Here is a 27882-nt window from a genome sequence, read left to right on the forward strand (position 1 = left end):
TGTCAACATGACTATTAGGGACGGACTTAAGACTCATCAGGATCTTGTCAGTGAGGCGAAGACAAAGCACGCCATAGCAGATAATGGAGATAGCAATCTTGATGGTGCTATAGGCAACGCGGAGGTAAACCAAGAAGAGCGAAACAGGAAAAGAGAAAGTATTATGAGAAGCAGCTTTGGCGCGCAGTCATAGAGTCGCAGAAACGAAGAAAAAGTTCTGGCAGTCCGGAGAGGACTGACGTCGAGGCGAAGAAAGAAAAAGCAAGAGGAGGCAACTCTTGTCAAAAAGATTGCAAAGGTAACTGTAGTACCGAATTCTAAGCAAACCAGTAAGAAGAAAACAACAAGTGGATCTACAATGGTGGTCTAAATCGTAACAGGAACAACGTATGCCGACCTACTAAGCAAACTTCGGAGTAAATCCGGACGTTAGCGAAACGCAGGTTGTGAGCACAAGTCCTACAACGAAGGGAAATCTCAATAAGGAGGCATTCACTTCTGAGATCTCTAAAGCGGTTGGAAGCATGGGGAAGGTGCAGACCGTGAACCGACAGGTCACATTGGAGTTCTGCGACCTGAATTTTTTTACCTTCGAAGAAGAGGTCTAACAGGCGTTGACGGAAGTGCTCCAGAAGCCAGGAAGCATGAATAATATTCAATGCTAACCGTCTCTTCCCGGAAGGGCACCCGGTCTTCTTTTAACGCCGCTTTGGTTTCTACGGACCTTACAGCGGCAGTTCTTCCATACCCGCTCCCCATGGTGCATCGGTAGTGAGGAGGCTTGCCAAATCACCGCCGTTTCACCATGCTGGTAGTGTTTTCGCGGGAAAGTAGATAAGCTTTGTTAACAACGGGAGTATTGTCCTTAAGGACCCAGGAATCCCAGTCAGCCTAGCCGACTCTAGCGAAATTCTGTACGGTCACATACTAGAGTTTGAAAGGTAGCGGACGGATCGACTATGTTCTTTAAGTGTGATGAACTCAATCATAAGTTTGCCAACTGCAGTATAGAAGCCCAAGCTGCTTTTTATGTTTGCGATAATGCAAACATTAGCCATATCGCAGGCAGCGGCCTGCAACGGCAAAGGCCGCGAAAGCTAGATCTCAGGGACCTTCACCTACGATGTTTAAACCTTGAGGATTAACTCAACCAAAGGGTGTGGTTTTCAGTCGATAATTCCTCTATCATTAAATTTTTTTGCTAGAAAATAAATATGCCTTTACCAATGGTCTTAAATATATAATACGTTATAAATAACTATTAATGAAAAATTTATTTATCACAGTAGAAAAATAATTGTTTTTATTACATTTTAATTCTTAATTAACTTCCATCAATAAGTTAATTTTACGTACATGTAAATCATTAGTTGTTTTTTTACAAAATTTTATAATAAAGTATAAAAAAAATAGTTAATATACTATTAAAAATATTTTGAAAAAAGGAACATAAACTAAATCTAACTCATTGTATTGTTTCTGTACATTTTCTGCACAATACATTAGAGTGATTATAAATTATTCTTCATCTGTTTTTTATTTTGTACAATTACACTACCTCATATGGCATATACTTCGTATCTCCCATATTCTATTTTTTTTGTTCTGCAATATAAAATATATGCGTAAGGTATTTTTCTTTAGAAAATATCTTTTTTTCTGTGTTGTTTTTTTATACATAGTAGAGTGATTTTGTATATATGCTTTTTTTTGTGCGAACATATTATTCAATTGTAAAATGTAGTGATCGAGCCGTAGAATTGATGGAAAACTACTGCGCAAAATATTCGAATATGATGTATATAAATTTGCAGAAAAAATATACAGGATTTCATAAAGAAATCTACGTTAACTCATATACCAATTCATGTCCGTAAGCCACGTATATAATTATGTAAATGGATTCTGGTCAGCGTTAGATGAACCTAAAAAAGAATCTAGCAAAGTTTAAAATTCTTTCAATTATTGATTTTCATAAGAATAATTTTGGTTAATAATTGAATTTTAAACTTAATTTTTAAATTATAAATATTATTTTACCAATTATATAACTGCAAAATTTAGTTTACGTACCAATTCGTAGTTTTTATAACAGGCAGAAAACGTGTTATTTTATTCTTTTCTTTGATGTGAAAGCAATCTTCAACAAATTGACAAGTGGTGCTTCAAGTGCAATTGATACACAAAATGACAATAAATATGAAGCCACTAAATTTCCAAAGTATATGATTAACTAGAATAAAACAACAAAGGAATTGGATAGAGGATATTCTCATCCACATTAGTACTTATATTTATAAGCATTTTTTTACCACTAAGCCATTATGTAAATGGAAAGGACCATCCATTTGAGTACTTGTAATCATCATAATCACAGGATGAACCAGATAAGCACAGTATGTTAACCTTGAAAGTGGATGCATTAACCGTATGGATAGAAGACTATCGATTATTGGAGCTGACCCTGTACAGCATTGTATGACAATAAAAGCAATAGCCATCGCCCAAGCTGTATGACCTAATGATGCATATATGGAACTTGTGAGAATACTTAAATTTCCAGGGTAAAGACCATATACTACAGACAGCATTATCATAATAGAAATAATCCAACAGAGAAATTTCAGGTACTGAAAAAAATACTTCAATTATAATTTGTTTACAAGAAATAATTATAATTTAAACTAGAATATTAGTGTTCATTTTTTATTGTATCATAAATTTATATATTGTAATGATCTGGGTTTTTGAAGCCAAAGGATCCACTCGCCGGATGGGAGCAGAGTACTTGTTCTCTTAATTCTATATGTTTATTCTTATTTATGTTTCAATTAATTTTGGAACTATTTATTACTATGATTTAGAGGAGAGGTATAGTCATTAATGTTTATTTATTTAAACCTTCGAAAAAGAATATATTGTTTAAATAAAAGAATAATAAAAGATACAAAAATAAAAGTAAACATTATAACGTCATACCCGCATCCTCTCGCAGACGTTCCTACAGAAAGATCGTGAGGATGACGTTCTAGGTACTAGGAAGATATTTTTACAATTTCTTGCAGAAGCTTCTACAAAAAAATTCGTAAAAACGAGGAACGAGGAAGTCAAGGGGCTTTTTTTGACGCGGTGGCTCCTACAGTCAAGAATATCTCCCCTTGCTCTACCTGTATTCAATGAGAAGCTCCTCAACTAAATATAGGCAACCAGGAGTAAAATCGGTCCCAGTTAGTCAGAGTAGCTTCTCTAGGCGAGTCGGAAGGCAACTGAAGAAAACTACTAACTACGCTGTCTACTTTTGCTCTCTTCGCCGGGCGACTATACTACGATACTTTGCTCGTTACAATATATGTATAATGATTTAAAATCAAACTTACATTTGGAATATAAACTTTGCATTTGCTCTTAAAGAGAATGTAACCAGTGACAGTACCAATAAAATATGGTCCAGCTCGTAACCAAGGCTTGTCGTATAGTTCATCGAAAAGTGCAAATGGTTCTTGAATTCTGCAAATAAAGTGAAAAATATAATTATAAATCTATTACATTCAATTAATATAATTTAGAAGCATTTTAATTAAAAATAGTTATCCTAACATAATGCAGAATGTCTTGGGGATATCATTTAGGAAATTAGGATTTCTGTAATACATCCATGGGCATCCCTATGGCATCTTAAAGATATCCTAATTTCCCCGGACTCAAATGATATACCTAGGACATCTAAAAGATATCCTGAAATATCCGTTGCTGTGAAGGTAAAATTTATATATTTTCTATTGATCACAAAAAATAATAAGTAAACAAGTTGTAAATTCAGATGTTCATTATATGAACATTTTGCTTCCTCTTTACGATCAGCAAAAAAATTTGCTTCCTCGTGGAGAAAGCATTAACATTGAAATAAACATACAAAAATAATATAATAATATAATCTCATATAACATGTTTCTATATAGAGAAAATTTGTTTCCGCCATTTTGAAAATTTTTATGAACGAAAGGACTACAAAGCTTCCTTCACGAGGAAGCAAAAAGAAATAAAAGGCCACGGTGGCAATTCTAAAGAACGAATCTCGGTTTTGTTATGAAAGATGGGAATGATGCTCTGCGCCGATTGCACCATTAGGAGGAACCAATTCCTAGATAGAAATTTCCAACAGGATATTTTATTTAAAATTTTGACTAGCGAAGAACTAAGTGCATTTCAAACACCAAAATTTGAGCTTTACTATTGGCACAAGATGAAATCTGATAACATATTTAAAAAAAAATCATTTATGTGTGCCTAGTGCAAGAAAGAAATAATTTCTTCATTTATGGACTCAGAAAAATGTTCGAGGTGCAGATCTCTATATATAAATCCATTAATGGAAATCTTACTAATATTTTTGTGATCAACAAAATCAATAGATTTACCCATTTATATAGTAAATAAAAATAAATTATATCATATTTGTAAATTAAACATACCTAGCAATGTAGTCATTGCTGTAAGCAATAGAGAATGTTGTAAACCACGAAGAAACAATCAAAAGGAATACAATAATTGCTACAGCTTTCAGATATTTAATAGAAAGTAATAGTAAAAATATTCCAAGAACATAGAACTGAGTGTCATTTGCCATATACCAGCTCCACAGCATGCACTGAAAAATGTTGTAAATACGATTAATTAACTGTCCAATAAATTACTTTCACTATTATTCCCTCGCATCCTTCTTTAATTAGCATAATTATACGTATAGCAACAGTTTCGCATATTAATTCTTAGGTAATCTGGCTTCTAGCCTTAGTAACATCCCTTTGCAAGCCTACGACGTTCTGTAAAATTTCCCTAGATATGTCTAATTGTAATTTAAAATTGTATTTTATAAAATAATAATGCTAAAAAACCTGCTGTAATTCTTTTATAAGTTGTTCTAAATAGCTTATAGGTAAAAACGGAAAAAATATTATAATAACTTTTTTCTTCACTCTTTCATCTATTAATTATAAATTTTTTGATGAACCCTATTTTTAACGTAAAATTTATAATGTTTTATTATACTTACACAGATTTGAAAAAAAATATTATTTCTCAATTATCTCATCCCGAAAATAATTTTCCAATCCGTATTATACATAATAAGGTCTCAATTTCATTTATTGCATCTCTTTAGTGGCTACCGTCAGATACCCTCCGGTACCGCAAACGCTAGAAGCAGACAAAGGATAGGTCAGAAAGGCATACGAGGGACGCGATTAATTAAAATATAAAGTATTTGAAATCATTCTTCACGTACTTAAAATCAATTTTTCAAACAAGTTTAATTTAGTTATTTATTTAATTTAGTTTATTTAAAATTTTTGAAATTGAGTACTTCAGATAGCTGACAATTTATATTGCACAACAATTTCCCATAGTTTCCTGCCAAACAAAGAATTTTATTTTATAAATGCGACAGTTCATTTATTTACTATCACTGATTTATAATTATTATTTAACCAATTTAATGTAGTAAACTAATAGAATTACTTGTAATCTTCAAAATTTTGCTTTAAAATTCATATAATTTCACAATATTTGAATAAATTTGGAAAAATAATATTTCTAAATTTTTTTTTAGCGGGAACCGGCAGGTATCTTCAGGTATCGCAATGCTGGATGCAGAAAAGGGATAAAGAACGTTTAAGTTAAACTGCAGCCAATAGACGAATTAATGGTTGCTCATATTATTTTCATCTATTGGGAGGCGGAATAGATCAGACAATCAGAAGACTCTGAATGATCGTCTATTCTTAAAATAAAATTATAAAACTAGAATCGTTAAACGATGTACTTTAAAGTTATTATTAGGTATTTTTTTTTGCCTAGGGATTCTTTGGAAATTTGCACACAGATAGCTTGGCTTCCGCATGCCAAGGTTATGTGGGGTTGGTAAAAAAAGGGAACACTAAACAAAATAAGCTGGCGAACTACTACCAGTCCTGACCCACTAAAACCCGTCAACCCTTCTTGGGAGCCCTTAATCCAATCAATAAAGAAATTATTTGATTTCCCTCGACAGGATCTATTAATACCGATCATTATAGACTTTTAAAACCATCATCTTCGGTGAAAATGACTGCCGCATATCAACCCTTATTCTAGAAAAATGAATTTGGTATAACTGGTATCGTTTCTAACTTAAGTGAAAAAGAAGCCTGTGTGACCATCTATCAATTACAACTAATAAATCACAAGCAGTCTCTTTGGCTGTCTCCCTTGACTGCATTCAAGGATTTACCCACGACCTCAAAGGTCTTATCCGGTGGGACATCAAGCTCCAACCCATAAAATTGACTATATATTGCTGGCAAGTGACAATGCTAGAAAAGGCACATAATATCTAAATTGAAATTTAATTTGTAAGGTCATTGGCTATTTCCAGCAACAGAAGTTTAAAATAATATTTCAATTAAATGAAAAAACATATTCCATGAATTGATAATTCCCTCACAGCAACGAATATTTTAGAACATTCTACGGACGCTAAGCATTTTACGAAGCATTTACGAGGAATCGGAAGCGACTAGTTTCGCTCATAAAACACCCGGTATGGCGAAACAGTTCTAGATTGACATGACTTGTGTTCGGTCCGATCGATCTAGGAGCAGGCAAAAGCCTATTTTACTTATTTAAAAAAACAAAATTAAATAAAATAATAATTTTAATTATAATAATTAAAATAAAACAATGAACTCTGATTAAAAGGTAAAAAACAAATTAAAGACGACTGGGAACCTATATAAGGGAACTATTTCATCAAACTATCAACCAGCCAAATCCAGACAGCGGCGACGTCAAAAGTTCTGGCGTTAATTCATATCAAGAATTTGAGGAAAACTCAAATGGAAACAAAACTGAAAATTTGCCTGAAATGAAGGATGAAATGAAATGTGACGCGATCTAAAGAGAGGGACATTAGAAGCAAATTGGTGTTTGCGCAGGAGAAGCAAAAGAAGAGGCGAGTGTGTTAATTATTTTTAATATAGATTTGAAAATTGTGACAAAATATTTAAGCATTAAAAGATTTTTAAAAATATAAATAAGTATCGGAAAAATGTAGCGGCTGGCTTTAACTTCATCCACAAAATCATTATTATTTCATCATTATTATTATTAAATGATCCATACTATTTTGTAAATAATTTATTAACTAGTAACAGAATTTATATCTATAAAGTACAAAAACGTTTGAAATCGATATCAAATTTTGTCGGCAAACGGTCTCGAGCATGTGTTTACAGGTTAACCGAGATGAAATGCTATAGTACGGTTCAGTCAGGGCGTCTCTCTCTCAAAGTCGAGTCGACCCGAACTTCGAGCGCCTCATACATTCAGTATGCGTGAGAATAGTAGTGCATACGTCATGGAGAAAGAGAATCAAGTGTCTCGACGAACAGCTGATCTTTAACTTGTAATTATATAAAAACTATTTAACGAAAATGTTTTCTGACTTCGGGTAATGAAAGAGGAACCTTTAATTAACCTTAAACTGCAATAATCCAAAAATTGATTTTTTGCTTCTAAGGTCCCTTTCTTCAGACCGCGTTACATATAATTTCGAAAAATTTCTGCGGTAGGTGTATCACCATAAAAAGCAGAAGGTTCCAGAGTCAACGAAGATCAAATCAAAAAGACAGGATCTTACAATTCGATCAAGGCGGAAATAACCATCAAAAAATTGACTGTGCAAATAAAAGTGGTAGACGACAACGACAGTACGAATTCTGTTCTTTTAAAAACAAAAGAGAGACTTAATAACAAATACCATCAAGTCGAAGCTATGTTGGAAAAAAATTTTAACCTTGCATGTAAAAATGCAGGAGAATTTTAAATTCTGGTTAAAACAACGAGAACTCAATGGACAAAAACTTAGATAATCATATAGTTAGCCACAAGTCGAATGCACGCAACTTTCAGAGACATTTTGGAAAGTACGTAACTTCCACAGCCGTTTTGGAAATTACGTAACTTTGTGGTGCAGAGCAGAATGTACGTAACTCTGAGAAACGTTTGGAACTCTTTAAAACGGTTTTTTGTGTTTTTGCAAAATACAAATTACAATATTTCTGCTCGGAACATAATATAGGATGATTGTAGATTAAATAATTGAGATTTTATTGAACATTGCCTTACACTTTTTATTGCTATGTTTCGAGCAGAAATATTGTAATTTGTATTTTGCAAAAACACAAAAAACCAACATAAGCGAGTTCCAAATGTTTCTCAGAGTTACGTACATTCTGCTCTGCACCACAAAGTTACGTAATTTCCAAAACGGCTGTGGAAGTTACGTACTTTCCAAAATGTCTCTGAAAGTTGAGTGCATTCGACTTGGGGCTAACGATATGAAGAAGTTTTGAGAAATCAATGAGAATCTAGTTGCTCGCTTTAAATCTGCACAGGAATTGGAGTGCGAAAACAATTTTTCTGAATCGTTTAGACGTGCGGAAGACGGCAGATTTGAGGTTAGCTTACAATTGAAAAAGGATATTCGATTATTGGGTGAATCTAGGTCGGGTGCTGAGAAACGACTGTTGTCCATGGAGAGGCGTTTTCGAAAGGATCAAACCATAAAGTTGAGGTATCATGAATATATGGATGAGTTTCTTGAGTTGGGTCATATGACTAGGATATTGGATCAGGCGGCTGGTTTCAAAATCTATTTGCCGCACCATGCAGTCGTTAAAGAATCATGTACTACTACCAAGGTCAGAGTGGTGTTGGACAGTTCATTCAAGACAACATCAGGAATTTCATTGAATGATTGTGTAATGGTTGGTCCAGAATTGCGCTTATCGTCGTGCTCAAGGCCGACTGGGATGCTTGGGTCCTTAAGGACTATAACTCCCGATCTTAAAATAAGCATATCTACCCCCTAACAAAAGAACTACCGGCATGTTGAAACGGCGGCGATTTGGCAAGCCGCCTCGCTACCGATGCACCATGGGAAAAGAGGAGGGAAAAATTGCCGTTGTAAGGTCCTTAAGGACCAAAATGGCGAAGAAGACCGGGTGCCCTTCCAGGAGGAGACGGTTAGCATTGATTCCCTTCGCCCGTGCAAGTAGAACTTGAGCGGAAGAAGGGAATCCAAGTACCCAGCGGGGACCTCGTGGAGGTTCCTTCTTCAAGCTAAGCTCCACCCACCGATGGTCTGGTAGGTCACACACACTCATACAATAGGTGCCCAATGAAATGGCGGAACGGTTAGTAACATTCATCTTTGACCCGATGACACCCCAACAGGAGTGGGCGTGAGTTAGCGAGGACAAGAATCCTGCACTTCCAACGGGAACCGCGTGGAACATCCGCTCCCAGACCGAAGTGTCAGACCGCAGTCTGAAACCACAACGGTCTCACCCTGCCTCCAGACGAGGAGGCGTACTGCGTTCAAATTTCCCTCTTTAGTCGCCTCGTACGACACGCGATGGGATACGGGAAGACAAATTCTCCGGCCGGACTTCCGCTGACACCTTGCACGGGGAGGGTCCCATTTCACATGGTGAACACCTGGCAGGCGTAGTGCGTTCATACATAATCGGTAATGTCCCATCTCAGCGTCTCCGTCGAAGCGGTACTTAGCTAGATGGGTACAACCCTCCGCACCCCTTTTAGTCGCCTTTTACGACATGCAGTGGGCTACAGGCGCCCTATTCTGAAGCCGGGAGCGCCACGGCGGTAATGGTTGGTCTAGTTGATCAGCAGAAATTGTTTTTAATCATTCTTCGATTCAGACAACATTAATTCGTGATTACCGGTGATATAGTCAAAATGTATCGCCAGATTTGGGTCAAGCCAGAGCATAGGAATCTTCAGTGCATTTTATGGCGGAAAGATCCAGATCAAACAAAGAGATAACATATCAACTCAACACAGTGACATTTGGAGTAAAGTCGTCTCCTTATCTGGCCACAAGGTGTTTGCTTCAGCTTTCAGAGGAATGTAGAGACATTGCCTCACGAGTTATCAGAGAGGATTTTTATGTGGATGACATGCTCTCTGGGGGAGAAACTAAAGAGAAAATTGAAGCTATTGAGTATGAAGTTAATGCTGTATTACAATCTGCTGGTTTTTAATTACAGAAAATTTATTCAAATAAAATTGAGAAGTACAAGGAAGTTAGAAATCATGATCTTACTGAAATAAAGACTTTTGGTTTAAGGTGTCAAACTGAAGGTGATTATCTAATATATCAATCAAACTATGAACGTGAAGAAAAAATTGTCACAAAAAGGATGATTTTATCAGTTGTAGCGCAGGTTTTCGATCCCTTGGGGCTAATAGGACCATTTTCCGTTCGATCAAAAATACTGCTTCAAGGTCTGTGGAAAATGAAAATAGGATGGGATGTTCCCATTGCCACTGAGGTAGCAAAGCAATGGATTTTATACTGTGAGCAGCTGAAACAAATTAAAAAAATTAAAATTCCACGGCATGTTTCGGTGGAATCACCGCAGGAGATCGAGGTTCATGGCTTCTGTGTTTCATCCCAGGTACCTAGTGCCAATCATCCTCGCCTTCCTAGACTCTTCTACAGGTCCTTCTGTAAAAAAGTCATCTCCCATTTTCCTTGCGACGCAATTCCGGATAAATGCAGGTATCTCCTGTTTCATCTGAACAACAGGATTGATTCTCTATCTCAGGGTACTTCCTGGATTGAGGTGATATTTTATGGAAACATAGTTCTCAGTATTTTGCATCGGGCATGAACATCAGGTAGCGTTCTGATGACTAGCTCTCTGATTGATCCTTGATCAATCTCTAACGTACACGAAATCTAGTTTCGTTCGACGACGTAAATCGGGAAGTAAATTTCTGGAATAGCTTCGGAGAATAGTCGGAAAAATAAGGGAAAAGGGAATTGACTTATTCTCAAACTAGAATTTGCCCATATTTGAAATTAGCGCGCCATTGTTAATCGTTTGACTCCTACTATTACTTCTTGATTTTTATTACACATGCGCGAGAGCTTGAAGCTGAGCTCGCTCTCTTCTGTTTTTGACGAGACGACTGTCGTTTTTATTTAATTTGATTTTTGTGTGTGTCGTTCTCTCTCTCCTCTGTTTACGGTAATCCCGAACCTGAGATCAAAAAGTTTGTCCCCGAGAATGACGCGGATTGTGAACTTAGAAAATTGAGCTCTCCCGTGAAGGTTCATAGTTCGATACGGTCATCGAGGATCCGGGTAATTGTTTTACATGGCGCTAAGGAAGTTCATCTAAACGGGTCACCAATGTCCGTTTATAAGTCCAAAGCGTAGGATTCCTAAATCCAATGATTATGGGTCGAAAAAGTTTTGCCATTTGTGTAGTGTTATTTTAGAATAATGTTCTGATTGATAATCACGTTACGATGTATTCAAAAATTAGGATATCCCTGGAATTTCTTCTTCTTCCATGGCACATCCTAGGGATATCCTAATTTCCCCGGACTAAATGAAATTTCTAAAATATCCGAATGCTGTGAGGGTTATTGAATATTCTTCCAGGGAACTAACTTGATAATATTTTCATAGTGATAATTGTAAAACGTGCCAGTATTCTGCTTTTTAGTTATGCGTATCTTATTTATAAAAGATGTTTAAAATTCTCAATTACTAAAATAAAATAAATAAAAATAGAAAATGCTTACCATTTCTGTTCGAGGAAATAGAGAATTTAAATATAGAGCATTTCTCCACCAAAATTTTTCACAAGTTAAGTGATCAATGATGCCAGGTGAGAAAACTGTTTTTGACAAAGCATATTTTATGGCAATCTCGTTCATTCCAAGGACAAAAAGATAAGCTGGAGTCAGACTTTAAAAAAGAAAATTTATAATAAATATAAATTTTTTAATTCGTAAAGGAATAACTTAAGTTTAAATAAATAACATTTAAAGTCAAAGAGGAGCGTTATTCTTATTAGAATTTGAAATAATATTGCTCGTCAGTGTTAACATACGTTTGATACGCAATATTGTCTCACAGTGTTACTTAAAGGCGAACTGACATTATACCTAATGAAATGATTTAACAAATTTTTATACACATTCTAACTTACCGGATAAAACGATAAACGATCATAATCATAAACTTGGTCAAACTTGTCGCAAGAAAACTCCTATTTTCATTTTTCATATTATTCATCGAGCGAAAAAAGAGTATTGTTACCAGTAGACCACTGAAATAAAAATTATATTACATTTGTAATAGGTATTAAATATAATTAATTTATATGTTAATCTATAACAATCGTCTTTATTCTAAATTTATACTAATCACAGTTACTGATTTCTAAGCTCACATAAAATTTTGAATTCGTTTTCTTCTTATTCGAAACTTACACTAATGAAAGTTACCGACTTCTCAGCTCAGAGAGATATAGAATGGAAAATACATTATCGTTGTTTAGTTATGAAATTTTGACTTTTATATAATATATATGAAAACAGTCTTACCTAATAAAAAAAAATGTGTCGACGGAAAATGTAGCATTACTTATAGTCTGAAACATAACGTTTCTCTCAGTTACAGTCCTTAAAGTTTTGTTATCTGTAAACAAAAAATCCATTTAGTGATTGTAATATTTTTACAAATTTTGTTATTAACGTATAGAATTATTGTTTATACCATTTTTAAAATAGTTGTTCTTACCAGCAATGGAAAAAACTTGAAGATATGTGTGAACCAAAACGACCCAACCCAAGGAAAAAACTCGAAGTCCATGAAGACAATTTAAGCTATCCCTAGCTGGAGGATCTGTGTTTATAATTTTACTACCATTGATAATTGGATTGAAGGCCAACAGGCACCGGAGCCACAAATCTGCAATACAAATTTTTATATGTGAAACAAAATTAAACGTAATAATAATAATTGAATCTTTTGCTGACAATATTGAAACATAAGTTCTTATTTTCATACAATATAAAATTCCATTCGCCATGTGGCCACAACACGACCCAAGAATGACGCCCATAGTCGACACCGCGTGCTTCTCGCTGAAATACTTCAACGAGACGCATGCGCCAAAGGCAACATTCCAGGGACGTAATAATAATTAAACGTCCCCTGAAAAATAAATCAAAATTTGTTGCACAGTTGCAAAATAAAGATTCCTTTTACAATATAAACTTATGTTTGGAACGTCACTTATAGGGGGATCCCAGGTAAAATGATCAAGGTTCAAAAAAATTTTTCTCCGATCACGTTTAAACTCGGGCATTTGTAGTACTCGTTAATCATTGGTAAACATATTTTTTCATTTTAGTTCAATATTTTCCAAGGGGAAAGAAGTAAAAGTTTTGGGTTTTTACGGGTACACCGCATATTTTAATAATCTTTTTTCTTAAATATCAAAATAAATTTTTTTTTATCAATATCAGTTTCGAAAGTTTTTTTGCTGCTCTTTCGATTGGTAATATGCATTTTTGAAAAATAAAATATAAAGTTTTTTACCTTCTTTTTTTACACGTTCTAAGCGTACGTTACTTTCATTATCATTTGAAATTTTACTAAATATTTGTTTGTTACAATGATTATGAATGTATATCTTGTGATCTTGTGGTAAGTTTTCCATGTATTGACAATTTTCCACATTATTAGTTGAAGTATTGCAAAAATTTGATTCATCCATATTCGTAATATTTCCATATTCATAAAATCCTGAGCAAATCATGAGAAATATTATTACTGCCCCAACACCTCTAAAAAGAAACATTTTTTCATAGTTAATATATCATAAAGGCTTTAGATTATTTATAATTATAATGTTTTAAGGGTATATAAAAGTCGATGCAATTATTACATAGAGTTTCAATGCAAAAATCGTATCGACTTTGACCTGCCCTTAAGTAGATGGTAATGATCAAAATTTTTTTAGACTAACACAAGAATAAAAAATTTTTTGTCCTGCAATAAATTGTAATCAGATGATGGTACTGGTTTAACGGCAAAAATCAAAATCTTTGGTCCACTGGATCGATGATTAATATTTCCTTCACTTTCTACTCTATGAGCAATTGTTTTCAACATAGATGTCACGGAAGTCACATTACACGTTACCGGTAAACACAGCCCTAGAAAAAGTTGCCTTTCCTAAAACAAATATTAATATCTAAAATTAAAAATGAAAATAAATTTTAAAGATAATTTTTAAATTTTAACGTAAAATTATACATAAATTACTAAAAACGTTCAAACTATTGTATATAAAATAGGATATATCAACCTACTAAAGGTCAAAGCAGAATAAAGTCGGAGAACAGGGAATGAGATAGAAAAAAACAGAAATAGTTTCTGTTCTTTTCTGTTTCATTTTTTAGTCTCCTATTTCCATATCCGTCAATTCATTCTACTTTGGCCTTAAGGGATATCTGTAGACTATAAAGAAGTGTTGTACTAAAATATAATAATAATTTAAAAATGTGGGTGCCAACTTACACGCACTTTCCCAACTTTTCATTTCTTACCCTGACATCAAATTGCTTTGGCATTTGTAAAAACATTCTGGCAACATAAAATTTGACTGGAAAAGGAGGTTTTTCATTTGCAACATCAGTAGCCTCTTCTTTTGTACTATTGAGTTCTGAACATAAATTGCTTGAACCGAGCCAAAATCCATTCCCAAAGAAAAACTGCGAGGCATATCTTCCACTAGCGTCCGACACTAAAAACATAGTAAAATATAATATATAAAAGCAGTATAACCTATAATGCAAATCTACATCCATTTGCGATAATAAATAGTGACAAGACTTTTATTAAAGGGAATTTCGCAAAGAATATATTCTTCTTTCGCAAATACATAAATGTATAAATCCATGTGAAATATTAGGTTATCCGGTGATGTGAGAGTTCTTATAAATTTCCAAAATCCGAAAGATTGTGCGAATTCATTCAAAAACCCAATTGCAAAACGGGAAATAGGAAAGTAATATAATGACGCAGTCTGTAGGAGGTTCATTACGTCCAGTCGCCATCAGATGGCAATAGCATATAGGGAGCACAAAGTCAAATAAATTTAACTTAAATTTTATTTATCAATTATAATTTTTAAACGAAATTCTTTGGTTTTTTTTAAAAAAAAAGAAAAAATTTTGTATAATTTTTATTTCAGAATTACAATTTTTTTTGTTTTTGATAACTAACTACTGATTAAAAAATATATAAAAATAATATATTTTTATATAATATAATATAATGACAGTTGCAACTTTGTTCTCCTTGAATGCTGCTGCCATCTGATGGCGACTGGACGTATTGAACATCCTACAGACTGTCATTTAGGATTTTGGAAATTTATAAGACGAGGATTCAACAAAAAAATTTGTTATTGTCAATTGAACTTTTTTGTTGCTTCTATATCGAACAAAGAATTTACTTTGGCCGACAAAATTTTTGTTAATGATAGCAACCTAATTTACAACAGTTTCTAATAAATGTAAACTTGATAAAAGGAGCTGTAGCTGCCATAACGTCGTTTATCTCAATAAATTAAAAAAATTGTCCGAGAATCTATATTTATTAATTAAATAATACAAAAATTTTCAATATTAAGAAAATATTTTTATAGAATAAATAAGTTGTTATAATAATAATATAATTACATTATAATATTGTGTTAATTATAATTAACACTATTTTAAAAATCGACTTTCCAAGGTAAGAAATTTTGTAATGATTTATATTTTTAAACAAGTTTGACTTTGAGTTCTTTAAAAATAATGTTTTGACTTTTATGGAAATTGTTGTGTATATATGTAAAGTAAAAGTCGTTGGAAAAAACCTAATGCAAGAAAATTGTCTTGCGAAATTATGGTTGCCTTACTTTAACCTTTACAGACATTTTATTGGCAATAATCATTTCGTTTCTATGAAAACAATAAAAGAAAATTATCTTAATTGGGTTAAAAGCTTAAAAATAATAATATGTAATATTCTAAAGTTAAATGAAATATTCTGAATCTCATAATTTTAATTTCTATAGTAGTATTTAAAAAAATACATATTACGTCATAAATATTATGATTGATAATTAAAAATTCTAAGCATTTATATTTACTAATTCTATTTTTATTTAAAAAAGACTATTTTTATTATAAAATAAAAATTGTCATACATTATTAAATATAAAAAAAATAATTATATTTTAAAAACATTAATATTTTCTGAAGATAAATAATTAATTTATAGATAAAAATTGAAAAGAGTACCGATTCAGTTGAGATTACTGCAATTAACCAACTTTTTTTTTGTCATGTAATGGTAAATATTTTATAAGAACTATTATACCGATATTTTGATATTAACTACTTAATTTATATTAAGTTTTTCATCATAGATTCTTTTAGAATTTCTGAAAAAAGTGAATCTCCTCCTCCACTCTCTCACAGTAGGAGTCAAACGCCATGTTTTTCAATTTCTAACTGGAACGACACATTTCTCAATATTCCAATGAATTTTCATTATTTTACTATCAATGTACGTTTATATATATATATTTTTTAAATATTATTTAATTATCAACAATCTCTAACAGAGTCTAGATATTTTGAAATATAAACAATTCGAAGTTTCGAAAAAATTCATAGTATTTCATGAAATACCTAAATATTTTGAAATTCGAATATTTTATTTATTTTTTAATATTTTTTGCGATTTTTACTATACTAACAGAAGTAAATCTATTTTTGTTATTTAGCAATAAATTTTCTCTGTAAAAAGAAAATTTATTTTTTGTCAACAAAATTATAAGTGTAACTTAAGACTACATTTTGTTACGATGCAGGTAGTAAAAATGCACTTTCTACTCGAGCCAAGTCTGGGTGACTTACATAACTGACAATGAACTTTCTGTATTTTCAGTGGGTTTTCTGCAAAACAACATATATATGTATAAGCAATTTAAAATACAAAATCATCTTTTAAACATATTTTTATAAAATTTGCTTTTTGTTAACAGGAAAATTTTGTTAATATTCTTTTCTAAATAAAATATTGTTTATTGCTAAATGTTTTTGTTATTTTAGCAAAATTTTTACTTTTATAAACTTTGGAAATTAATGAAAAATTGATTGCATGAAGAGTAACAAATTACCAAATCAATTTCTCTAGTCTACATATTACGTAATACAGTATAGAAAATTATATTTTTATAGAAATTGTAAATAGCATAGATTTTACTACAATTATTACACTATAATATAACAGGACGCTTACATGATGAAATATTCAAAAACTAAATAAATAAAGCGCAACTAAATTGCTTTTATCACTTTAAGGAAAATATTACGTGATGAATTAAGCCATACGATTACGAGTTAAGATGCATGGATAAAAGGCGAAAGTTTAGAAGCAATAATCGACGAATGAGAAAGTAATTCGCGAACAGAAATGCAGAATATTCAATTTGTAATATATAGGAAAATATTATAACATGAACTACTTTTTTAAGGACATAACTAGTAGGGTAGAAATTAAATATAATATGCCTACGTTCAGGTGAAAAAAATCTTCTTTTGTCGCTGCTAGAATTTGAGAAATTCACATTATTTTAAATGAATGTAAAATGTTGCAAAAATGTTTTTTCCTGTATGTCGATTATGTAATATGATTCAACTTTGATGGTAAAGGTTTTTTCTTATTTTTTTTTATATTTTACTGCCTATATATATCGTAACAAAATGTACTAAATTACAATTATAACTTTTACATAATAACGATTTTCTAGTTTGTTTATTTACATATTTAAATGAATATTAAATATATTTAAAAGAAGTATAATTACTAAAATTATTTACTTTTATTATTGATTTAATTTGGATTAAGTGATTTAATTTTTTGAAAAATATAAAATCAATTTTCTTTCTATTTGAGTCGAATTTTTTTTCAATTAAAATTCTAATACTTTTTAAAAAAAATTTAAATCACAAAAAAATTATACACTTGTATAAGACACCCTTATAATATAATGATTGAGTTATAAAAATTTCTCACTTTAAAGAATATAGAATTGAATTTGAAAAATTATATATAAAATAAAAAATTTGATTGTAATTTGAAAAAAATTATCATCAGCCCTGATATGTAAAATGTAATTAAAAAGTACAATATAATTAAAAAAATTTTTTTTAAAATATAGAATTATTCTAAATTAAAATAACAAGTATGTTTCCTGAACATTTTCTTAACCAGAACTGGTACAAGTTCAGCTGCTGAACTTGTACATTTTTTTATACTAAGATCTTGTACAGGGATTTTCAATGGGGATACAAAAAAAAGGTTTCGCAGTTCAATATTTTTTTAAGACAAGTTTTTTTTTAAATTTAAAACAATTATGGTATCCAAAAATTATTATAATGTTCTTAATTCAAATCTAGTGCATTAAAAAACATTATGAAAAATGCTGAACACTCGTGGATCAAAAAGTTTCATTAGATTGATTTTTAACATTTTGTCCGCTATATTAGATTGGGAGTTTTGAATTTCGAAAAACTAACATCATAATCATAATCAGCGACCCCAAAAATCCCCGAGTGACGATTTTAAAGCGAATTGTAGTTAATTTTCAAAATGTCGTCTGCCATATTGGATCCGCCATTTTGAATTTCGAAAAACTCACTCCATATTCGTAATCAGCGACCCCGAGTAACCAGTTTCAAGCAAATTCGTTTGGTCATTTCATAGTGCATTCTTTAAGTGTGACACTTTTCTAAAAGTTTGCAATTAAGTCGTTATTTTGAAGACGCCATTTTGAATTCTTTGATTTGATTAGAAAATTTGTTTCTTTCGATCTCAATAATTGGTGACTGTTTGTTAATCTATAGAGTTCCACAAACCCCGGCAGTCTACAGGTTAACAAATCTTCAAAATAAATTACATAAAGAAGATCTGCATCTACATCGTACAAAATGTGGGAACATAATTAAAAATGTGCTTAATCCACATTTGAGTTCTAATTTTACATTAATAACATTGACAATAATTTATTTAACTTGTTACTTGGTGAGTGTAGAGCCATCCCAGTGGATACCAAAGATATCTTTAGGATGACTTTAGAAAGTTCTAAAGTGTCCTAGGACATTGCATCAATGTTCCAAAGACACAAGAAAGCCGACTTAAGGACGCTCAAAGTATATTCTGTGTCTGTCCAAGAACAGTCTTAAGAATGTCCTGAAATTGTCCTCAAAATGTCTTAATTACGTTTTCAGAACGTCCCCAGAATGTCTTAAAAATATCCCCGAAATGTCAAAGAACGCCTTAAGAAAGATTAACAGTAACTACATCACACTTGATTGAAGGATGCCATATGGCATTCAACAGACTAGCTGAAAATAATCGCGTTACCCTCCTCTGGGTCTCAAGACACAGTGGAATTAAACACATAGCGGATGAACTAGTCAAAATAGGAGCTAGGGTACAATTTAACGGGCTTATTGGTGTCTTTGACAAATGTCTGGTCCCGGAATTTAAGCGGTGGTAAGATCCAGAGCATCAGAAAGAGTGGCAGGCAAAAACAGGTTGTAAACAAGCCAAGGTATACCGAGAGTTAGTGCAACCAGCACCGATGACACAAAATTTCTTCCAGTCAGCTTCCAATTAGCAATGCGACCGGCCTAAGTCACGATTGCTCCTCTTGGTAAGAGGAGCTTTCCAATCCCTTGAAAGTCTATAGGTTTGCCACCCGAGACGCTATCATATAGACATAAAATAAGTATTGCTGAAGATCCAAAACGTAGGAAATGTGAAGAGGAAGTAGAAACCTCATCACATATTTTCTGTCGTTGCCCCACACTTGTGAAGAAACACCAGAAGATTACTGGTTATTATTTCCTCGAAGAAATAACTATTGCTAATAGCAGTTTAGCTACGGTCCTTCATTTATAAAAAGATCTTTGGGTTCGAGACTACAAATATAGGTTTTTGGAGACTTAGAAGGGATTACTCAAGTGTCGGTGGCTAGGTCACGTAGCCACAATCCTTACATTAAAAAAGGATTACACCAGTTGTAACTTTCGAAAAATCGATTATTTTTTCTGCATTTTCTTAAACCCATTTTATTCTCCTCTTTGAAAGAGGAGAATTGGAAGAATTGTTATATGATTCAGGAATTGACAACTCATTGTAAAATAAAAAAAAAATTTTCTTCTGGACAAAAAAGTAAGTTAAAACTTTAAATGTGTTTTTCTCAAAATGACATTTTTAATGTTGGTGACCACGATTACTCGAAAATCATTAATTCGATTTACTTAGAAATTTAGTATGCATCATTTACACATATGAGCCTCTGGAAAGTAAAACCAGACATAAAATTCTGACTACCATGCTAATTCAATGGGAGTCAGAAGTTTATGTGTTGTTTTACTTTTCAGCGGCTCATATAAATCTAGTTCCTAATCGAAGGATTTCTTTTTTTATGCAAATTTTTGTTTACAAATTAAAATCGACTTCATTTTTTAACAAAAATTATACTCTTATGTTTGACGGATCGCCATTTTGTTACATATGTATATTTTTTTAATCCTTTGATTAGGAACTAGACAATTTTATAAGAAATGTAAATCAATTTCATTTTAGATGAACTATACTAGCAGAATTCTGGTCACCGGACTTCATGTTTTTCCCGAAGGTGTCACTTTCGTTCGCTTATTACACATAAAGCTTTTGATAAAAGAAATTTTTGTTGTGAATTAAACTTCTAGACATGTACTTTTAAATAATAAATAATATTTATTTATTATTTAACCCTTTTTTGCATATTACAATTGGTGTACCCTCCTTAATAATATTAAACTCTAAAAGTTAAGTTAAAAATTTTCGAATTAGACCTTTATTATTATTTAATTAAAAATGAATTTTGTAATATTAGTTGCTATCAGTGGAAGCTTCTTAATCATTTTCAACTTGATTTTGCACATAAGGAATAAGAAAGTCGGAAATGAAGTCCAACATTTTAATCACATCATTAACAGCTTTTCTAGAAAGCAAACGATTATTATACAACTTGCGTAAGTACGCGCTGGCGCGCGCGTGAATTATGATACAGTATATATATGATGGATTGAATATAATAAACATAACAATATATGATAAATAAATAATTCTAATTATTCTTAAAATAAAATAAATAGAATTTCGAAAAGTTAAAAAATGAAAGTTCCTTAAAAATTAATTATAAAAATATTTAAATTATATCATTTAATGAATTTCGGTAAATTTCATTAAAAATTCTATACTTTATATATATTTTTTTAATGACTAGTTTTCTCGTCCATTCATCATTGAAATTTCATTTTATTTAAAGAGATTAAGAATAGAAAAAGTATTCTTTTGTTTGCAATAAAAATTGTTGTAATAGAAATTTTCACTGTGGACTTTTTTAACTTCTCTTTTGATAAAAATAGTCATCGTAAAATTAAATTTAAAAAAATTTTAAATGTTGTACTTTTATTTTCTCAGTTGCATAACGAACGATTAAAAAGATGTTAATTTTATCAAATTTAATATTTAAAAAGAGTAAACAAAGCGATTTTTCTAAATAAATACCGGCGAAGTTCAAAAAGTGAAGGAATAATTGAGATTAAAATCATAAAGTGACAAAATTGATAATAATTGTCAGTATGTAGCAATTTTTATAATTCAAAAATTTTTGTAAATTCATGCAATAAAAAATTTTGATGATTAGAAAATATTTTTTATTTTATTTCTTTTTAATTTAATATGAATGTAATTTAATTGTGCTTTTAGAATATTACGTAAATAAATTTCAAAAATATATTCGCAACTAAATATTAATATAAGAATCAAAGTAAAATATAGATATTCTCATTGAATATTGTTTGAGTTGTGATTTTCTTTTGTGTTTTAGCTTTTTTCTATGGTATTTTAGAGAATGGAAATTTAATTGGAAGTTTATTTGCAGCAATTATCTAAAATAATTATTAACTATTAAAAATTATTAATATTAAAAATATTATTATAATCAAATAATAAAACTTGATAAAACTGTTATCAGACTGAATAAGAAAATATTTATTTCATATTTGTATAATTCTTCTAAATGTACTTTTTTCTAAAAACTAATTTTAAAAAATATAGAAAATATATTACTTATATAGTATTTACACTAATGTAGTATTTTTACATTGTATAATTTTAACTCTATATATGTAAAATACATTTATGTTTAAGGTGTTTAATAAATGATTGAGCAGTATATTAGGTTAAGATTGCGATTAGATTAAGATTTATATATGTAATTAGGTTGAGAATTGTGATGTATATATCCTTTTTTATCCTTTCATTATTAATTCTTTTGAATACAGAAAGAGTATAAAAAGAAAAATTAAACAAATTTTCATATAAAATTTAATTATTTTTTAATAATTTCTATATAGAGGAACATTTTTTTCTATAAAACCATTAATTTAGACTATTATTTGATTTTGATAGAAATTGTCATAAAACAATAATTATTAATAACAACGAAATTGAGAAATATAAAAAATTGTTTTGTCATAATATATCAATTTGGATAGTAAATACTACAATTTTATCAATTATTAGGAAAATCACAGACTTCGGCCTTGCCTTTCACTTAGAACACATCTATAATATGGTTACATAAAAATGCTATATGTCCGAATTTATATTAATCACAATAATAACTTAACAGACATTTTTTTTATTCATAATTCATAACTGACAATTTTTTTTTAGATATGTAATATATATTGAACAATCAATATTTAGGACAATATTTTTTTTTTAAATAAAAATTGCAATAGTTTTAACTGGGTCATTATAATTCTACTAAAAACTTATTTTATTAACTTTACCTTCTTTACATGATATTAACAGTAAGAAATCACAGTATTTAATGTAAAAAGTTCTTACTTAAATATTTTTAATATTTAATATTTTGTTACGTTTAATTTATAAGAGAACACAAACATTTAAAAAAAATTGTTTTAAAAACAATTTGATTTGTTAATAAAATAATTAAATTTATAATTTGGTAAAATAATGTAAAAATAATTGCAAATGTCAATTCATCGAATTAAAGGTACCTTAAGTTTTTGAGGATTGGTACTTTTAATTTTTTTTTATTTTATTTGTCAGTAATTTACTATACTTATTAATTGATCGATTTATTTTTAAAAAATTGTATATAATATTCAAAGTATTCTTTAAATATTCCCACTACCCAACTATAAAAGATGTGCAATTTATCATTTTAAAGAAATGAATATTTAAGAATTTTGTGATAGTTATTCGCATAATTCATGAATAAACCGTGTTATATTATAGAGCAACGCCTGGAGCGATGTGAAAAAAATATTTAAATATGCACTGATTTCTAAAAAAAAAAAAACGATAAATCCTAAATAGAAATTCGAAATCAAACAGAATTCGTAGAATACGAGCAAAAAATAATAATCAGTACTATGTCAATGTTAAAAAAAAATTATAAAATAAAAAAGTTACTTAAAATCAATTGCAATTACAGTAATTTTAATTATTGTTTTCAATGAACTTTAGAGGCATTTGGTTTATCTTCGCACATTAGTACAATCATTAAAATTACCAAAATATGATATGTTAAATTTAAATTAAATCAATTACATTTAAATTCAATTTATTTCGCTGTATAAAAATTACATTTTTGTTGCACAAAATTTCCGCTATAAATAAAATTTAAAAAAAAAACATTATTTGTTTATTTAAGATAAACGCTCTCAACAGTAAATAATTTATTATATAACAAGAGAGACCTTCTTTATACTCTTTTCATCAGGTGATAAAAAATTTTATTTACCTAATCTGGAAATTAATACTAATTATCATAATGCATTGATTCAGTTCTGTAAAAATTATTAATTAATTAAAACAGCGCCCACGATTACGGCATCTGATACTGATGCATAAAATCAAAAAATAAAATTATTTTATGTGAAATGAAGTTATGGTTATTACTTGAAAAAAAATTAGTTTTTATTACATTTATTCAAAATTCGCAAAATGGCATCACTTTGAAATAAATTAACTAATCTCTGAATTCAGAATTAGAATTAGTTAAATAGATAATAAATTTTAAATGAATTTCAGAAACCTAAATTCAGAATTGTAATTTCGATATATTTTTCAAACGCTTTTTTCTCGAAACAGAATTTTTGAAATTGCTGTGCAGGATAGCTCAAAAAGTTATTGACCGATTAAAAAAAAAAAATTGCAAATTGTTCGTTATTAAATTTATTATTAATATTGAATTAAACTTTAAAAAAAAAAATTAAATAACTTATTTTTTAGCAAAAAGACGCAAAATAATAGGTAAAAATTCAAAAATTAACTCAGACGGCGCAGCTCCAGGTTTAGTGCAGCTGCTCACTTGGAATGTTTTTAATAAAAATGCTTAGAAAAAATTGTGAGACACAGATAAATATAAGTACAACATAATGTCATTTTTGCATTTAATTTAAAAAAAAAATTTTATCCCTTTCAAAAAAAAATCCTGAAAAACAATGTCCTAATGTGGTTTCCCCCCTTTAAACAAAAATTTTTTGTTGTTTCATGGCCGAAAAGTCCAATGACTCCAAAAAGACAAGACCCAAATAATTGAATTCATTTACTACTTCTATAGATTTTTCTTCAAATTTAAAAGAATGAATATTACTATAATTTTTCTTCTTATTTGTAAAAATACAACAGATATAATAGAACTATTTAAATTAGATTAATTTTCAAATTTATGATTTCTATACCGTGGATGTCCCAGTTACCGTCCACCTAAGACCTAGTTTCCGTTCAGTTTAATTTTCAAAATAACATTTATAAAAAAATTATTTTCTTTTTTTTGTTTACTTAAACTAATAAGTCGATTGTGTGCCAAAAGGAATAAATTATTGTTAAAAAATAATTTAAATTACTATACGAGATATTTGTAAAATGGACGGAAACTGGGACATGGACGGTAACTGGTACATCCACGGTATATATATATATATATTTAAAAAAATAATTTATTTTGTTTTTAGAAAATTTGTCCCTTTATTACTAAATTAGAGGAAATGGATTCAATAATTGTTCGATTAATCAGCTGTTTATTTTCTACTTTTATAGATAAATAAATATCATCTATAGGGTTTCAAAGCAGAATATTTTATTACTTTAAAAGAAATAAATATTACTTAATAAAAGAAATTTAATAAATAATTAAAATAATTATTGAAATCAATCATATAATATAATTAATTTTTGTTATATTAAATCATAAAATACTAAGATCGCTCTGAATTATTAATATGAATTAATTATGATTCATATTAATTATGAATTAATATGTATAACAATAATTGTATTATATAATTATTATTATTTAATTCAATACTATTGAATTATATAATATAATTCAACGTGATTTTATCTAAAAAAAAATAATTTAAATGAAAATTTTTAATAAAAAATAAAGTAAGTCAGTAAATTCCTACAAATTACAAAGGTAAAATTCATTTATTTCCTAAATTAGTCTATCATAAATAAACAATTTTCACCATTAAATCCTTAAATGATTTATCTGAGAAGTTATAAATACTTACTCTTTGCGGCCCAAACTTTTCCCTTTTTCAGTGCTCCTAGAAACCACTCCATATCTGTTCTACAATTCTCGTGCAAATTTCCGGGTATTTTACGCCATCTCAATGGATCATAAAGATCCATAAGCCATTGAATGCTGTTTGTCGTTTTTTCTAATTTTTCTGTCATAAAATCAATATCCATATCCTTTTGCTCTTCAAAATTATTAGTAATCATTTTTAAAGCCGATTTCCAATCAAGCTCTGGATTATTTTTACTAAATGTAAATAATAAATTCTTATCACTTTTTTCATAAGAATTCATTGTACTGTGATTTCGTTTAACTTTCTCATCGTTAACAAAACCTTTTTCATTTTCACTAAAATTTGACATATTAGCCTCAATTTCTGACATCCTTCGACTATTCACCTTTTGAATGTTGGACTCATTTTTTGAATAAACGATCGCCCAACATAAGGTTAATAAAAAAACTGCTTGTTTATTCATTTTAAAAACTTCTTATTTATACTCCTTGTAATATAATTTAAAATTTTTTTTTTACAACAAGACAAAAATTAATTTTTCCATTTATAGTTACCAGCTTCATTTTTTATTAAAGAGTTTCAAAAATTTTTAGTTGCGGAAACTTTAAGTCGTCCTTGAGAAATATATAAATGCAAACACCCGCAAGTATTCACACGTGTTCCTGCCACTTATACTCGTCGATTTTTATCTAGTGTTACGAGTCGTTGGATACTTTCTTTTTAACAGCAATGTGCCTTCTTCTTCTTCTTCAATGGTAATTGATAACACCGATTTAAATTATTACTCTCACTTTGAATACTCCTTTGTTATATGAATTTTGATATATAAAAATTTGTTTTTTTTTAGACAAACAACAAAAAATCATTTACAACCACTAAACCAAATCTTTCGATGTAAAAAATGTTAAATGAATAAAAAAAAAATCAATTATAAAAATCGTTGCACAATTTTTGTACTTTTAAAAAAAATGTTTATTAATTATGAGAATGTTTTGTCTTGTTCAATTGAATTAAAATTTTGATTTTTTATATTTATTTTTTCACAATATTTGCACCGTCTTTTTTTTTGCACAATATTTATTAAGTTACTGAATTTGATTCGTAAGGCCGAAGAGAGACGGTAGCCACACATGCGGGGCTAAGTATCACGCACTGAATGGAGTAAATCGACATGCTGCTACATCGAGTCATAAGAGTCTCCTTTCTCCAGTAATGCATATTTCCTTCTCAGATTGGCGAGAATTGTCGCGAGCTTACGAGTTTCATTTCGTGTGAAATCCCACTAACTGACATAGCAGGTGAAATTTAAAGAATGAAAGTCGAAAATTACTAAGCAGATGTTTAACTTCTTTTTTTAAAAGTTCTATTCTTAATAAAATTTTATTTTATAATATACCTCTGTCAATAATAATGTAAATTATAACTATTAATAATAGTTTTATAAAAACTATTAATGAAAAAACAAATAATTTTTAAAATCTCATTTTAATTCCCAGTTAGAAATTTTCTAATGAATTTAATAAAAATAAAACACCTGAAAAATGTTTGTATAATAAATAAAAATAATATCGACCTAATTTTTTATATGAAAATACCGCGGTCGAGATACAAGTATTAACCATTAAAATATGCTCGTAAAAAAAACATACACCTTGGTTGCAATATAATACTAACAGCTGAAATTATATGGGCGTTTCGTGCCAGATCTGACTCAGTCGAACACAGAGATTTTGTTTGTATTTTGCTTTATTTAGATGTATTTAGGGTACCAAATAAGTGTGCCATCAAATTAAAAACTACTTTTACATTAAATTACAAGGTGTTAAATTGTAATTAATCAGTTATAGCATTTTAATTCGAATAAAATGGGAAAATATTTTTTTTTTTTTAAATGAATATAAATAATGTAATGACAAAATTATTGATGATAATAAAATTTTATTAATAATATTGATTTAAAAAAAAAATATTTATGAAGTAATATTCTATTTTCAAAAATATTGTAACCTTGATTTTTAAAGATGTTAAATATTTAAACCTCGATTTAAACAAAATCATTAAAAATCAATTAATTAATCAACATTACAAGGGAAGACTCGAATAAATTCTGCCGTGTTTTCTAAAAACTTAGGTAACTGCAAAAAAATCGAAAAATGAGTTTTTTATATCGTTGGAATCGTGGAAAAAAGATACACCTGTTAATGCAAATTATTTTTAAAAATTGTTAATATTATTAATAATAATTTTTGCATAAATAAT

General features: G+C 29.8%; 1 protein-coding gene across 2 annotated transcripts; it reads right to left on the reverse strand.

Moving 5' to 3' along the window:
• Positions 1-1255: 1255 nt before the first annotated feature.
• On the reverse strand, positions 1256-26832 carry LOC127285114 (nose resistant to fluoxetine protein 6-like). 2 transcript variants are annotated; one of them, XM_051310936.1, is made up of 13 exons: positions 25603-26832; positions 14479-14675; positions 13896-14104; positions 13466-13713; positions 12662-12832; positions 12466-12559; positions 12069-12188; positions 11659-11824; positions 4473-4648; positions 3378-3507; positions 2313-2630; positions 2074-2233; positions 1256-1937 (listed from the first exon to the last, which is right to left on the reverse strand). In XM_051310936.1, the coding sequence occupies exons 1-12, from the start codon at positions 26084-26086 to the stop codon at positions 2108-2110; spliced, it is 2439 nt and encodes an 812-aa protein (XP_051166893.1). In that variant the 5' UTR covers positions 26087-26832; the 3' UTR covers positions 1256-1937; positions 2074-2107. The 2 variants fall into 2 exon arrangements, with proteins under 2 accessions (XP_051166893.1, XP_051166892.1); XM_051310935.1 differs by having other exon boundaries at positions 1256-1925; positions 25603-26828.
• Between the last annotated feature and the right edge of the window lie 1050 nt (positions 26833-27882).

This window comes from Leptopilina boulardi, unplaced genomic scaffold (assembly GCF_019393585.1).
Source record: "Leptopilina boulardi isolate dan_hultmark-lab unplaced genomic scaffold, ZJU_Lbou_2.1 LbouV2_330, whole genome shotgun sequence".
In the NCBI taxonomy this organism is placed as follows: domain Eukaryota; kingdom Metazoa; phylum Arthropoda; class Insecta; order Hymenoptera; family Figitidae; genus Leptopilina; species Leptopilina boulardi.

What these genes read in the sequence shown, in the direction of transcription:
- LOC127285114 (XM_051310936.1), bottom strand. Translation starts at nt 26,086, where the DNA reads ATGAATAAACAAGCAGTTTTTTTATTAACCTTATGTTGGGCGATCGTT. An exon ending in AGCAATGACTACATTGCTAG is followed by an intron (nt 3,508 to 4,472) that starts GTATGTTTAATT and finishes CTTTATTTGCAG; the next exon opens with AATTCAAGAACCATTTGCAC. An exon ending in GCAAAGTTTATATTCCAAAT is followed by an intron (nt 2,631 to 3,377) that starts GTAAGTTTGATT and finishes TATTTTTTTCAG; the next exon opens with TACCTGAAATTTCTCTGTTG.